We start from the raw sequence: 15,135 nt of genomic DNA on the forward strand, positions 1-15,135 counted from the left end.
ATCGTGTAAATATTTACACGATCCAACCCAAAAACACCTCTCGTGCCTGTCACACTGCGTGTCATTTGTTTGACTGTGGGAGGAAACTGTAGGGAACATACGAACTCCACGCAGAAAAGGCATCCGAATCGGCAACGGGACCCAGGTGATTCTTGCCTCGAGGCGCGAGCGTCGCCATCGCTCCACAAACCTGGAGGAAGATCTGCTGGAGGCGCTCGATGCAGTTCTTGTACCAGGGCGTCCTGCGCTCCGTGCCGCTGGTCTCGCAGCGCACCAGGTGCTCCGTGAGGATCATGATGAACCGCTGGGGGCAGAAAAACAGCGGCGGTGGCGGCGTCAACGGCGCACGCGCAGACGCTGGCACGGAGTCGCCCCGCGGGACACTCCGCACATTATCCCCCAACCAGCGACGAAGACCGGGAGAGACCAACGCCGTCTCGTCTGTATTGTCCATTTTTAACATTCTTTACCCAGGCCAATGTTGCAAACTATACTATCCACGTCTCGAGTTCTCAAATTTGTATTTGTATATATTTACATAAAATTTGTAGACACTTTCACTCATCCTTGATTAAATGTTGAAGAGTGTAAGCATATGAAATGATTTTCATCGATGAATCTCGCTGACGTGGTCCGGAGACGATATTTGTCCACAGTCGAGTGGCAGCACATTGCGCTGATTCAAGGAAGCAGCAGCAGCAGCTCGCGATGCTGCCAACAGCAGCCTCGTGTCGGCTCAAGGGTCGCAGGAATACGCGCTGCAAGGCAATGTTCACCATTCAGTCGGAGCTCTCAGCTCCAGACATAATAATAAAGACTGGAAATTGCAGTCTCTGAATTGGAGCACTATGGCCGTGCAGTTTCAGCGTACGGGTCGCCGCACTGCCACTCACACAAGTTATCATCTTATACTTTACACCCTCTAACACTTTGCAGGAGAACTCGTGTCACTGCACCTTCATCCCTCAGCCCGTGAACTCGCTGGATCAATGGCGATTCCTGGGACTGACTGCTAATGTCAAAACCAGAGACCTCTGCTTTGGGTCAGTGCTGAGGTGTTGGTTATTTAATGACAAACCCCAACACGAATATCGTAGTTTAACACTTAGGCTTTCGCAACCAATATCCATAATACAGTTGTTTTGGGTTAGATGGCGTAAATACATAAATGTGTCATTAAACCCGCCATCACCCGACACGGCCAATTAGTAAGGGTTGTCGCGTAAACAGAACGTGCCAATTCGAATATTGCAACGTTCTTACCTGCCCCTACTAAATGTCTGTGAAAAAGTGTTCTATAACTCATCAGATTCCTCCAGTATGTTCTGATTCTGAATATAAAATGTGATGCTTTATGTGAGAAAAATTAGCCAATGACGAACCTCGACTGGATCTCTGCAATGCAGCTGTTGAGAATGAATCACGTGGTCAAGTATCCCCCGGTGAATTTAACAACACATTGAGGTGTGCAGCTTTGCATGAACAAAATTTACTCGGCCCAATGCAGAACCGTCGACTCAAAGAGTTGAGAACACGCGGCCACCCCAACAACCGGCAGCAGTGAAACAAAACACAAGCCAAGACCGGTTTCACCCTCATTGGGCCTCATCGGTGTAATTGTTCATCAATGTTCGCCGCTGCCATACGGCTCTGGGAGCCCCCATATATTGAGGACCGACACTTCCACTCCGTGTCCCAGAAGCCTCTGTGGTAGGCACCGCCACAAACCCCGAGATCCCAGCTCTTGATAAGAAGCTTGCTCGAAAGGTATCAATGTTGATCAAACAAAATGTAAACTGGACTCGCACTCGGAGGTGCCGGAGAGGCAAAGCGTAAACTGGCACGGCAGAGACCTTCACAGATGCCCTCTCTAAGGGATATGCACTGGAACAGCTGTTCACGAGGATGGCGAGAGAGCAAAGAGCCGTGACGTTCCAACTGAGAACGATAAATGTGCGAATTGAGAGCTGGCAGCAGGGAATTAGCTTCTCCAAATCAGGCATCACACACTGTGGCACGCACAGGGAACGTGCACCGCACTGGGACTGCAGGCAGCCGTGAGCTTCGCCGTCCAGCAAGTGCCCGGGGGATAAGAGTACAGTGCGTGAGTTTTCCACCCAGGGAGCAGGCACGGGGTAATTCGAGCCACAAGTGAGCCACAAGTGAGCCACAAGTGAGCCAGCGCAGGAGAATCTGGTGATTAACAGGCAAACACTGATTTGCGTGAGCACCCGCGGACAGATTACAGTCAAACCCGGAGAAACGAGTCGGGTAAATGGCATTAGAACTCTGAACCAGAAACTCGACGCGAATTCCGGCTCAAATTCATCCACGATGAGTCATCGGTGCTTCAATCTTCCGTTTAAAGCCCTGCAAGAGCCCAGTGGTGGAAATTCCACGTTCCTATGGTGGTCAGTGGGGGTCAGTGAAGTAGGGGCAGGAGTGGGCAGGGCCGGTTCCAGGTGTGACTGGCCTTGCAGCGCTCCAGGGTCGCATGCTCTCTGCCGCACTCTTTAGCAGACCTCTGGGGTGTGTTACGCAAGAGGCACTACAGGATGACAGGCAGGAATCTGCAGGGCAGAGTCTAAGTGGCCCGTGTTTTACAGGCGACACTGATATTTTACCATGAATAGGATTCGCTACAACAGCATCAAAGGTTAAATATGCCGCGGAAAGGGATGGACGAGAGATCAATAGCAAGAAGACACGGGTCAAGTTAACAGAAAGGGTAGCAAAGAATGCAATCATTGCAGACGGAAAGCCACCAAGAGCCAGCTCAGGTATCTTGGCCGCGTCGAGGCTGAAGATGTTTGGGGAACTGGAGCACAACTGGGCATGTCGAGAAATCTCAAGAACACCACAGGAGACACCTCCCAGCAGCTCCTGGGTGTATTCAGTAGCGATGTATTAGCGTGACGCTTGGACTCTCAAGAATAAGAAAGGAAACACTGCCGCTCACAGGAAATCCTTGTGCAGCAAGGAACCATTAGGTCCTGGAAATAAGAGACACAAACAGCCGAGGCTGCCAAGCCACGTCAGTGCAGGAAGCTGCAATATTTTCGACTGGGATAAATGGCAACCCCGGCTGCGACGGACGGTGGTGGAGAGAATAGTCGGAGGCGCGAGGGAAAGAGGAAGACCGGAATCAGACGCCTGGTCATACCCAGCGTCATACCCGGCGTCAGACCAGGCGTCATACCAGGCGTCATACCAGGCGTCATACCCGGCGTCAGACCAGGCATCAGATGTTAAACGCGAGGTGGGATGGAGGCTGCCTCGCTTGAAAGACGTAGCGACGGACAGAGACAAGTGGAGAGGGCACGGCGAGAAGATATCGGTGAAGGCGACGGTCGTGCCCCAGTGGCACAAAGAGGCCACGGGACTAGCAGAAGGCGAAGCGCTTGTGCCACGACTCCGACCTGACCTGCACCACTCGAATACAGCACATGCCAGAGCGCAAGGCTTACACGCCCACGCCCACTAAGCACACGTCGTCACACAGCTCGCCCAACAACAAAAACCGTAACACAATACACCCCGGAAACCGCAGCACCCCCAGTCCTACACACGCAGCCGAGCACACCGATCCCAACGGACACTCAACCCAATGGGGGACGACCCCTGCCCCCCCTGCACCCTCTGCCCCCCCTCACAAACACCGCGCGGCCCTCGGGGCTTCCTCAAATGATTTCCCCGGCTGTGCTCAGGATCGCTCGTTCCTCCTCCGAGTTCATAAACCCAGCAGCCGGCGCTACCCACATCAACCGGTAGGAGCCAGCGAACAACCCTGCACCGTGAGCAGCAGCAGCAGCAGCAGCTGGTGCCAGCAAATGAGCACCAGGTTCTGACACGGTGCGAGTCGCCTTGGCACCCGAGTGTGAGCGAGTTCCCACTTCCCCTGGTGCGGGGGAGGCTGCGCGAGTGGACGAATCGATGCGAGGCCGAGGGAGTGTGGCTGGCACGCCGCGGGCGTGGAGCCGCACGGTGGGGGGGGGGGGGCGGCTCTCCGCGCCGGCGAGAGCGGTGCCCGTCGGCCTCATTTGAAAGTCAATTTTCTCCTCTTGATCCGACTCGGAGGAGGGCGAGGCGTTGCCGGTGCAGCGCGGGGGGAGTGAGATGAGCGGCGACGGCGGCCGCGTTGTGAAGAGTGCGTCTCCTCCTCGTTGTTGTCGTTGTTGTTGTTGTTGGGTGGGCGACGTCGACGCTCGGCAAGCGCTCCGCACCGCCTCGTGACGGCAGACAGACGATTCAGACTGCGAGGGACGACAGCTCTCAACGGATCTTCTCTTGTTGGAGCCATAGCATCGTCCTATACAAATGAACGCACTGAATATATCCGATAAACCTGACATTCAGTGTATTCTTTTAAAGTTGCCGACAAAGGGTCGAGATCTACTTCGATCCGGCTACAGGAAAGGGGCCTCCACGGGAATCACGTCCCCCCCCCCCACCCCGTCCCCCCCCACCCCGTGCCCCCGGGAGATTTCCACTCCCGGGCAATTTCACCGCGGCGAAGCCTCCCCCCTGTGCAGTCGGCCGAGTGAACAATCGCTCGGAGGTGAACGGGACCCGCCCTGAAACTTGTCCAAGCCGGCTCCGAGGACGCGCTTGGTGCGATGTTGCTGCTACGTTAAACCCGGCAGACTCGCTCTGGATTGCGGCCCAGGCCACGGCCACGCCCCGAACTCCGTGGCCGTGGCCAAGGGAGAGGCGGCAACGAGACTCGGGACTCCCCGAGGCCCTCGCCCTTCTCCCTGCCACTCTCCATCCTTCACCAGTCACCGAGACCGCTCACGACCCTCCGCCACCGTCTCTCCCCTGACTCAATCAGGCCCCTCTCCCTGCTCTGCTCACAGCCTCATTTGAATTGTTTACTATTGTTATTGTTGTTGTTCGCCCAGGAAAGCCTCACCGAGTCTCAAGACTCTTTTACAAGAAGGTCCTGCCAGGTTTTTCGCAGTAGGTGCTGATATCGCTGCTGCTGCTGTGTGTAATCCCAATTGAGTAATTGGCACATTGGGATATTTTTGGCCAACACCAGTGACAATGAACTTTTTAAGTTATGAAGAAACCCGAGAACCCAGAGGAAACCCACGCAGAAAAGGGGGAGAGAACACGCAAGCGGCGGCAGCTCGCACCAGCCAGAGGGTGGTACAGAGTGCGGGCACTTGCGTCTCACCGTCACGGCGTTACGTTTCACGGACACGGGGGGGGGGGGCGGCCCGCACGGGGAGACGCGGCGCGGCCTGCCACTCCCCACGCTGCGGCACCGCCACTCCCCACGAGACGCCGAGGCCACGGCCTTCACCACCGTTGCGTCTGCGCTCCATTTTGTTTTGGCTGCCCTCATCACGGGGCTTCAAAAATCTCGCACAAACGTGTGTGCGTTCTAATCCGTGACACAACAGCCAAACAGCCCCAATTCCAGTTCCAACCTGTCATTTCAGCTCTTGATGTGTACAGTGATATTAACCCTGAACCATGTGCCCCCCCCGTCCCTGCGCGCTGCGACGTCCACGTCGCTCGGACACGACTCACCGGCCCCCCCCTGCCGCCTGACACGATCGCTATCGCTCTCCTGCGCGCAGGGACACAAATGATCGATTGTAAGCCACCCGACATTGAAGCCGTCAACTGGAATGCTGCTCCTCCAAAACAAAAAAACAATCCAAAATGAAAACAAGAAAAACAGTGCACGGAAACCACGGCGCTGCACCGTCAACCCCAACGAGCCGGGGGTGCGATTCCTGGCCATGGGGCTCACAGGAGGGGCGAGCGAGATCTGAAGCTGCCATGGGCCTCCTCCCTCCACCCCCCTTCCCCCACCTTCACCAGCAAGGCGTAGTATGGTCAAACAACCCCTATGAGCGATGTCACACGTGGAGAGGATTTCGTTCAGAAATGGATTGAGAAAGGGCCGTACATTTTTATTATTAAATAATAATATATCTTTGGGTTTGTTTGGAATGAGCTCGCAGCCATGTGACACAGCTGTGAGTGGCGAGGGTCGTAGTTAAACGGCGGAGATGTCCCAGCTGCGGCACTGCACCACCACTCTCCTTTAGGGTGTAGGGGTGGAAGTTCAGGGTTTAGGGTGGACTTTCAGGGTCTAGGGGTGGACGTTTATGTTTTAGTGGTGGACGTCAAGGGTTTAAGGGTGGACGTTTGGTAGTGGATGTTTAGGGTTTAGTGGTGGACGTTTAGGGTTTAGTGGTGGACGTTTAGGGTTTAGTGGTGGACGTTCAGCGTTTAGTGGTGGACGTTTAGCAGTTTAGTGGTGGACGTTTTGGGTTCAGTGGTGGACGCTTAAGGGTGGAGGTTTGCTTTATGAGAGGCAGCGTACAGTGGTCTATAGCACTCGAAACAGCAGCATTGCAATGAGAATTAAATCTTACGGAGTGATTTTAAACAAGAAAAAAAAACAGATGAAAGCCAAACGCAACTGGAATTCTCCATCTGCTGGTTCTCTTACATCACAGACACACGAGTGGGGGAGGGGGGGAATACTGAAAACAAAAAAACACAAACCTGTGGCATACTGTACTCATTCTAAATCTGTTCTTCACGTCGCTTCTCATTCTTACTGCTGTGTCCGCTACCAGGTCTTAAAAACGTGAACATCTATTCTCAGAGTTACACCAAAATATGCATATAAAACACAAAAGGTCTACACAAATATAATCGCAATAAAAAGTAATGTTACATAAGGTGCATCGTGGCTAGGCAGTGATATATTTTGAGTGCGCTGTTAACAGCTCCGAGAAGAACTCATCAATTCAGCTCTTCATCAGCTCTATAGGGCAACGGAATGAGTAGCAGTGTATGTGTGCCCAAGTTTTTTCGTACGTAGCCAACCGTGCTGATCTGAGGTGCGAGGGAAGGACAACAAACTGCACACTGTGGGGGAAGGAAACGGTGGTTGTCCTGTGGAGAGACCAGTCCCCAACTATGGTGATGTGGAGTTTCCACCACTTGCTTCAGGACAGCCAGCATAGTGCTGGCAGCCAACACTCGTGAGTGGGGGGAGGGGCTGACACGGCAGTGCTGGCCAACACTGGTATCGGTGCCGGCACGGCTGGTTGGCAAGCACGGCGGCGCTGGGGTTTATTGCCGCGATGGCGTTGAGCCGATTGTGGGCACGGCGGTGGCTCCCGCGCGGCATTGGAAAACAACGGTCGCTCGACGGCCTGAAAACAAAATTGCATCGGGAGGAGATCCGGTTTCGGGGCAACGCACGTAGACACCACGGGGGAGCTCGTGGCGTGAGGCCAGCCAATGAGAGGGCTCTGTTGGTTTTTTATGTAAACATTACACGGGATATGAGAATAGCTTTTTCCCTTTTTTCTGGCAACAAAACAGGTGTTAAGATGTTAAAACACCAAACTGAAACCTTTCACAAGGAATCATGTCTGCATTAACCACAGTAAGTGTGGTCAGAATGCAAAAAAAACACACTCTGATAACATAAACATTGTCCTTGAAACTGATTGGTCCACACCAGAGACAGCTTTCTTTTGAGCCTCGTCTCAAAACGGTGTTAGACCAGAGGACGCCAAAAGGCGTGACATGGGAGTTTACCCGAGGCAGGCTCGGGGAAATTCCAAGTGCCGCTCTGCATCACGCCACCCCAAGCGTCCGCAGCTCGGAATGCGCTTTGCCCCCCACACTTCGGCTTCACGGCATCCTTCCTCCCCCGACCGAGTCACTCGGAGCGCACTACGCGGCCGCACACTGCCCACACCGGGCCAAAGATGTTGACACGAAAGGGAGTACAGTTAAGTCTAAGAAGGTTACCGCGAAAGTGGGTAACCGGAGCCAAAAGCATCCGAGGCATCGAGTTCTCTCACCAGAGCTGAGTCGTCCAAATCCCACGCCGCTGCGCACAGCGGACAAGTGCGGGGGGGCGGGGGGCCGCGGTGCGTTGCGCTGCCGAGGACCCACCTGGAATATGACGAGGAAGAGATTCTTCTGCTCGCTTTGAGCCATCTCGAGCTTCTCCTGCAGCCGCTCCACAGCCTCCTCCAGCGAGGAGGCGTCTTCCGGCCGCTCGTCCTCATCGTCGCTGTCGATCTGAAACGACGTCCAAAGCGCAGCCATCATCCTGCGCCGCTCGCCGCTCGCCGCTGGACAAACCACAACCCGTACCCCCCTCCGCCGCCAACAACGCGGTCCTAGCTGCGTGATTTCAGTGTCTCCCGCAGGAGGAGACGTGACTGTTTGGATGAGGATCGTGCGCGCACAGAGTAGAAATGTAACGGTCGTTTGGATGGGTAGCGCGCCCCTCAGCGTCCACTCCTCGCTCTCCAAGAGAGGACGACTCCGAGGCGCCAGGAGGAGGAGCCGCAGACGAGGAGCGGGGAGGCAGCCTCTCGGTTGTTGGCCGGTGCCAACAACTGCCCAAAGCTTTGCGAGCAAATGCCTTCAGTCACCCCCCCCCCCCTCACTTTTAATGTTTGTATTGAAGCCGTGACACAAGCACAACCAAGGTGATTGAAACTTGTGGACGAAAGCCGTGACCGCACTGGGTGATTCTCCCTCAGTAACCCCTCTCTTTTCAAGTGCAACTATCTATTCAGATGTTAAATGCTTTATTTTAGAGATGTGATATTTTAAAGATGAAACATTTTTTGTTCTAAAAGTATTCATGGCACAGAAAGCGGCAGAGAGCAGCGGCTCACCGAGATTCCAGACGCAACGACCGTGAGAGAGCCAAATCAGGCCGGCTTAATGCCGGTGATGATGCTTGCGCTGTTTGACATATTTGACAAGACCGGGCAAAGGAATGATGAGAGCTCAAGCTGTACACTGAAGAGATGTTGAGACTTTCCAGTCCAGCTGAGGATGTGTGTTTCAATACAGCTAGAACCCACCGAGCTGCCAGCGAATTGTCAGGCGACCTGCCCACCCATCACAAGCTCACCGAGTAGCTCTATCATCACACGTGGGAATATAGCAGCAGCCAACCAATCTAAACGCATGTTTGTTTCTTCACGTGGAGGACTACACAAAAGGACCCGGAGAAAAATCCACGTGGCCACCATGGGGTGAGAGAATACGCGGACTCCAAATAAATAACAGGCGTCGTCAGGGTTCGGGGTCAAACCCACTCCCTCCTGCGTACCAGGCGAGGGAGATCACATCTCACGGCTGCAAATGCGAATCTAATGCCACCACAGAGTTTGACATGTTGATTCTAACTGCTGCATCTTGGAATCTGTCACGTTAATTTCCTGGACTCTGACTCTTTGACCGATGTATTCGCGAGTTCATCCACCCTGCCGGCTGTGAACTCAAGGCACGCGCCACCACTCACAATCCTCCCTCCGATGCCAACCTCGCTAAGGGCCCTCTCGTCTGTGCAGCACTCGCATGAATCACCCACAACTTGGAGTTGTTTTGAGAGCGTTCATATTATCTGAGAAATTCTATATTATGACCTCTTGAAACCTAAAACCCAATATTTGATTCCGATGGAAAATTAAAATCCCACTCCACCGTGATTACTGTCAACCCTAGCTGTGTGAAAGAGTAGATGCCACTATTCAGAAGAGCGGCGTGTTCCCATTTTCTTCTGACCTCACCGAGACCAACGAGACATGAACTTATTTATCTCAATTCTCTCTCCGGTTCGACGAAGTCGCATTATGCAGCAACAAGGCGTCTTGCTCTTACCCAGCGACTGTGACGATGCCCTCCTGCGACACCTCCCCTACGTGTACGATGACACCAGAGGTGCAGGTGCCTTGGTCATGCTGCGCGTCCGATAAGTTTGAAGCGTCGTATTGGCAGGAACACGACGGGAAAACACGTGGAAGCGCCCACGCGCACGCAAGGCTGGGATCACAACGATGACACGGAGAGGCGCACGGAGCGCGTGTGGACAACTACTGTGGATCACGACAAGCGGCATTCCAACGTTCGAATTGCTTTGGCATAAAAATGTAGAAAACGTTGAATAGGGCGTGCAGAAGCATGGAAAGGTGCACGCTTGAAATGAGATGGAGACACAGAGAGAGGAATACGCGAATCAGAGAGAGAGCCGTGTTGAAGGCTCGCGAGGAGGGCTCGCGAAGTTCAAGTTACTGGAAGGGAGCTGACCGCTAACGGAGACAAACGACGATGTGACAGAGCCGAGAAGGCGCCCGAGAGGACGTCCACCATCACGGAGATGGAGTGCTGACGAGATTAGGCAGTGTGCCCGAGCTAGCGGATCGTGCATCTTGGGACCGAGAGAATGGAGACACTTTGGGAGGTCTTGATCCAGCAGTGGAACGATCATGCCTGATGATAATCGAGTTTACATTGTGGTTGCTCTCCACTTGTGGAGCAAATCTGTTGTTTTACGCCGATTGGACTTTTCCCCGACATGAGACGCAAGCCAGGGTTGCACACCAATGTGAGAGGCGTTTGTGTGGCCGTGTCCCCATCTGGTTTGTTTCACACGCATGGCCCACACAAACCACACACTGCAATGTCAAGTCCACCTAAACGCAATTCAATGTTCAGCAAACAAAGGAATGAATTCCCTTCTCTGGGCATCAGCTGACACTTTGCTGATTGGCCATTGTATTTACAATATCAGTGGAGAGCTACCAATGAGCAGCAACAAAACCAACAACAAGACGCTTCCACGATGACACCACAGCTTACGGTGGGACTCTGGGCATCGCGACCCTGGGCAGCGCCACTCTGTCTCCTCTCAGTCTCCTCTCGAACACGGACCAGGGCCGACACTTCTGCCGTCTGGAACGTCATCGCGAATTCTACCCACACGGACTTTTAAGAGGCACTCAAAGGCCCCGGCTCCTCTCTCTCGCCTGGCTTTCTGGTGACCGCGTGCTTGGCTCCGTGCCTCGGTCACTTACTTCCCCGATACATTGCTTACGTTATGAACCGAAGTATTATTTTTACGATGAAAAGACCAAGTCCGAGATGAGATCCAACGAAGACGAGCTGTACCGTCACCGGCGCACGAGCTACGCGAACGACTCGAGTGGTCAGCGCTGGGCTGTGTGCGCGCCTCTCAGGCACCTACCCGGTTAAGGTGGCGGTCGAGTTTATCGCGGGCCTCCTCCAACTCGCGCTGCACCTTCTGCACGTGCTTGTTCATCTTCCGCACCGTCGAATGGATGATCTCCCAGACGTAGAGCCTGACGGGAAAGTGGAAACCACGGAGATAAGCGGGGCCATGGAGTTTGCGCCTCGCAGGCGAGGGTTTGTTAGCTCGTGCAGATTTGTAAAACGCTCAAATCCGCTGGGCTGCGAAGGAGGCCAGAGGAATGGCGGCAGACCGAGAGGGTTCGTAACCGTTCTGCGCAGACCTCGGACTCTCGTGCCCCGATGTGTGCGATGGCTTTGATGAAACAAAATTGCAGGTGACCGAAGACCATGATTCTTGTGCACCGTACGTAGCCAACCGTGCTAACCGGAGGTGCATAGCAACAGGTTCTCTAAGCAATTGAAGATATCTTTCGGAGGGACACAACTGCCACCACGGCTGCTCTACGCAACGCTGTCACCACCACACTCTCGGTTTCCTGCCAACACAAAACACAAATCCGACACATTTCAGTGAAGGCCCTCCTACACAATATTGAGACTGGATGAGGTTCTTCATGAATAAATGAGATATTTACAGACACTCCAGATGGCATCCCCACCACTCCCTCCAAACCAGGGCTGCTTCGAACAGCAGCTTGTGGTCTGTGCCCCGAACAGCCGGAGGAGTGAGGCACGCAGGGCACGGCCGTACAGCACACGTGGGGTTAGTCACCATCCACGTGGGGACCTTGACTGTTGTACATTTGCTTATGAGAGTTATCATAGGCAGTCTGGTACTCTTCAATATGACGTTTTAAAAAAAGCTACTTTGTCATGTGTTTTAGTAAAGCATTTCTGGATAAATATAACACGTTATTATTTTGGTTTATATGTGGGTCAAGTACCAGGATAAACTTAAAATACCAACGCTACTGAAAATGTCTCCGATATGATTTGTAGACCTTCAAAAAAATAACATTACCCCAAAAGGATATTTACCAGGTTTATAAAAGAACAAACATCTACTTACGATTTACTTCTGCATAACCTTTGCAGATGCGTTGTTTTGGGAATTAGTTATTACGATATAGAAAGTCACAGTGCATCGTAACATAACGTGACATTGGACAATTATACAAAGAAATATCCAATGTTGTAGTACAACTGTTCTCCCCACAATCCAAACCACAGGGTAGGTCACGCACAAGAGCACAACTAAATACAACACCACCACTTCATTTTGAGCCGACATCCTGAGTGTAATATTTCACATGTTGTTTTGGGTCACAGACATATTTTGCAGCTGAAGGGAATTGATCACAAACTGGAGTAAATTCGAGCTTCTTCTTGGTTCTTTCGGTAAAGTCACGTAGAAGGGAAGTAATAAAATAATTATTTTTAATTTGTATTATTTTATTACTTCCCTTCTACGTGACTTTACCGAAAGAACCAAGAAGATGAATCCCTGCAGTCACGAAAGCTTTAAATCAAAATTTAAATTCGATCGAGCTTGTTTATCAAGCCTTCTGCTCTTGCTCATTTTCCCCTTCTATGGATGTCCCGAGTTGTAGGGGAAGGGCCATACAGTGTAATGGAGGGCAAGATGGCTACACTGTACTAATTATCCCTAATAAGGGTGAAATCCCCGTATTTTCCACGTCGCTTTATTACCACAAAATGTAAAAGAGCCCGGCCACGTGCCCTTAGGGCTGCTATTGAGATTCAGGCTGATGTACACAACCACACCAACTGAGGGAATTCGAGTGTTTGGATACTACCCACGATGCCTTGCAACCGTAGTAAAACGTGAGCGCGTATGAATTGCTAGGATGAGTCAGCCTTCACAGAGCGTGGGGCTACAGCGGAGCGAGAGGAAGCGAGCCGTAACGAGGAGGACGCCATCGTGCCCTGCGACCTCCGCTCTGACATTGATCCGTAGGTTAATTTGCGATCTCGTGCTACCAGTGCAGTTGCTGTATTGTGGATAAATAAATCAACGATTACCAAACTATTTCATTTTATAAAACACAATTCCTACTCCACGATAATTAAAGTATCCTCTAATTAGTCCCTTTTACTAGCCCGGTGGCTGAGAGGCATCAAATTCTTCGTGCCGCTATATAATTTTTCAACTCACAATATCAAATGTCATGATATGTCGATTACTGCGATAACAGTTTCCCACAACTGTGTAATCGTATTTCATATTTTAATTGGATTGCTTGTTGTGCATTGCTGTGCTTCCAGTACAAACAAAGAGCAGTCCCCTTAAAGGTTCTTCAAATCTCGTAGTTCCCTGAACATTCGGCTGCCTGGATGTGCATCATGTCTGCAGGCGTGTGGCCTGCAATGCTCATAATGAACATGCTGCCAGACACTCACAAAATATTCTAATATCCTTATGAATTATATTACCTCGTTAAAAATTAATAGGTGATAAACCCACAATTTTGCCTAATACGCTAAAAAAACTATTTAATGTTTAATAGCAATATAATTTAAACTTTAACAACCGAGTTGATTCTTTTAGAAATATTTTTTCAGAAAAATATTTCAGACTCCTAAAATGAATAACGAGAATCACGCTTTGCCGCTAAACGGACGGCACAATCATCGTGGTTCTCATATCGTGCGATGAGCCACAGCTTCGACGTATCGTGGCGACCCTGCATCTAATGTGTAAGAGAGCACGACGGGATGGCTGGGAGGAGACACGCGGAGGGACAGTTGGCGGGTCCAAGCAGAGTGTGATGGGGACGATTGCCCCCCCCCCCCCCCCCCGCCGCCCCACCGAGACCCTGAAAATTGGTATTTTATTGATATTCACCAGAAAACAACTCTAGGCCCGATTTAAAATTAGCAAAATTGGCTATGTATAGTGCAAAAGAAGTTCAACTTAGATGCAAACAAACTAATATGTCGGTTTGTTTGATCATTGTCGGCCTGATTTAAGAGAGCTTTATAAAATGTTGGGCCCATCGCCCTCTTTGTGAAGTGTCTCGATCCGCCTCCGCGGAGGGAGAGGAGAGGGACTTGGCTCCACGGCAGCGGCGCCCCTCCGCTGCCGCCCACCGGGCGCCGGACTCCGGGCGCCGGGCCTCTGTGGGGAGGCAGCGATGCGACGCTGGATGGGGCCCCGCAAGGGAGCAGAAGAACGAGTCTTTCACAAGGGTTTCTGTGGTGATGCCAAGCAACCTGCAAGAATTTAAGAGTTGCGCGAGGATTGGAGTGTAATGGGGCAGCTATTGACGGGGGGGGGGGAAGGGGGGGGCACGTTGAACCCGAGCGGGCTCGACCTACGACCTACGACCCTGCGGGCAAAGCGCGCCCGACGCCTTCACCTTGCGCACAGCTGGATCAGCTCACTGGGCCACGTGCACTGCCCAAGAGCGCACAAAAGATAGAGAGGCGTGGGAGGGGGCAACAGAGGGGCTGGGGGCATGGCAGATCATCTCGGATGGGGGGCACACAGCTGCACCCCTTCATACCCACGTGTGCCGTCTCGCCCGCGTTTGTGGGCATCCGAAAAATGGAAGGCACGCGTGCTATCAGTTCCTTAAAACCTTTTGTGGCCCTCCTCACAGAAACACGCATGTGTGTGTGTGTGCAGCAGTGTGTGTGTGTGCATCAGTGTGTGTGTGTGCAGCAGTGTGTGTGTGTGCAACAGTGTGTGTGTGCAGCAATGTGTGTGTGTGCAGCGTGTGTGCAGCAGTGTGTGTGCAGCAGTGTGTGTGTGCAGCAGTGTGTGTGTGTGCCGCAGTGGGTGTATGTGTGTGCAGCAGTGGGTGTGTGGGCAGCAGCAGAGGCATCGCACCTGGTGAACTCCTGCGCCATGTCGGCCGAGAACACCCAGTTGGCGACGGCGGCACAATCGACGATGCGCATGCGAATCATCTTGTCCACCAGCACCGACATCATCTGCCAACCACAGCACAGGCCTCAGCGTTTGGGCAAAGCGCCACGAGCTCGCTGACCAAAGCGTTTCACTGGAGGGAACACGAGGGCTTGCCGAGGGTTATCTTACAAGATGCAGATATAAAGTAAGGTCTCAGAGTGGGCGGCCTCAGAATGCGCGGACCCGTTCATACGCAACGG

General features: G+C 52.5%; 1 protein-coding gene across 1 annotated transcript in view; it reads right to left on the reverse strand.

Annotated features, from left to right (window-relative positions):
• Positions 1–15,135, reverse strand: part of NCBP1 (nuclear cap binding protein subunit 1) — a 38,516-nt gene that overhangs the window by 1,570 nt on the left and 21,811 nt on the right. The window contains exons 19-22 of the mRNA XM_061553935.1: positions 14,855–14,958; positions 11,036–11,150; positions 7,942–8,070; positions 191–304 (exon numbers count right to left, since the gene is read on the reverse strand). Coding sequence (XP_061409919.1) covers positions 191–304; positions 7,942–8,070; positions 11,036–11,150; positions 14,855–14,958 — 462 coding nt within the window. The remainder of the gene's footprint in view (positions 1–190; positions 305–7,941; positions 8,071–11,035; positions 11,151–14,854; positions 14,959–15,135) is intronic.

This window comes from Lethenteron reissneri, chromosome 18, assembly GCF_015708825.2.
Source record: "Lethenteron reissneri isolate LAM-NWPU_2019-01 chromosome 18, ASM1570882v1, whole genome shotgun sequence".
NCBI lineage: Eukaryota > Metazoa > Chordata > Hyperoartia > Petromyzontiformes > Petromyzontidae > Lethenteron > Lethenteron reissneri.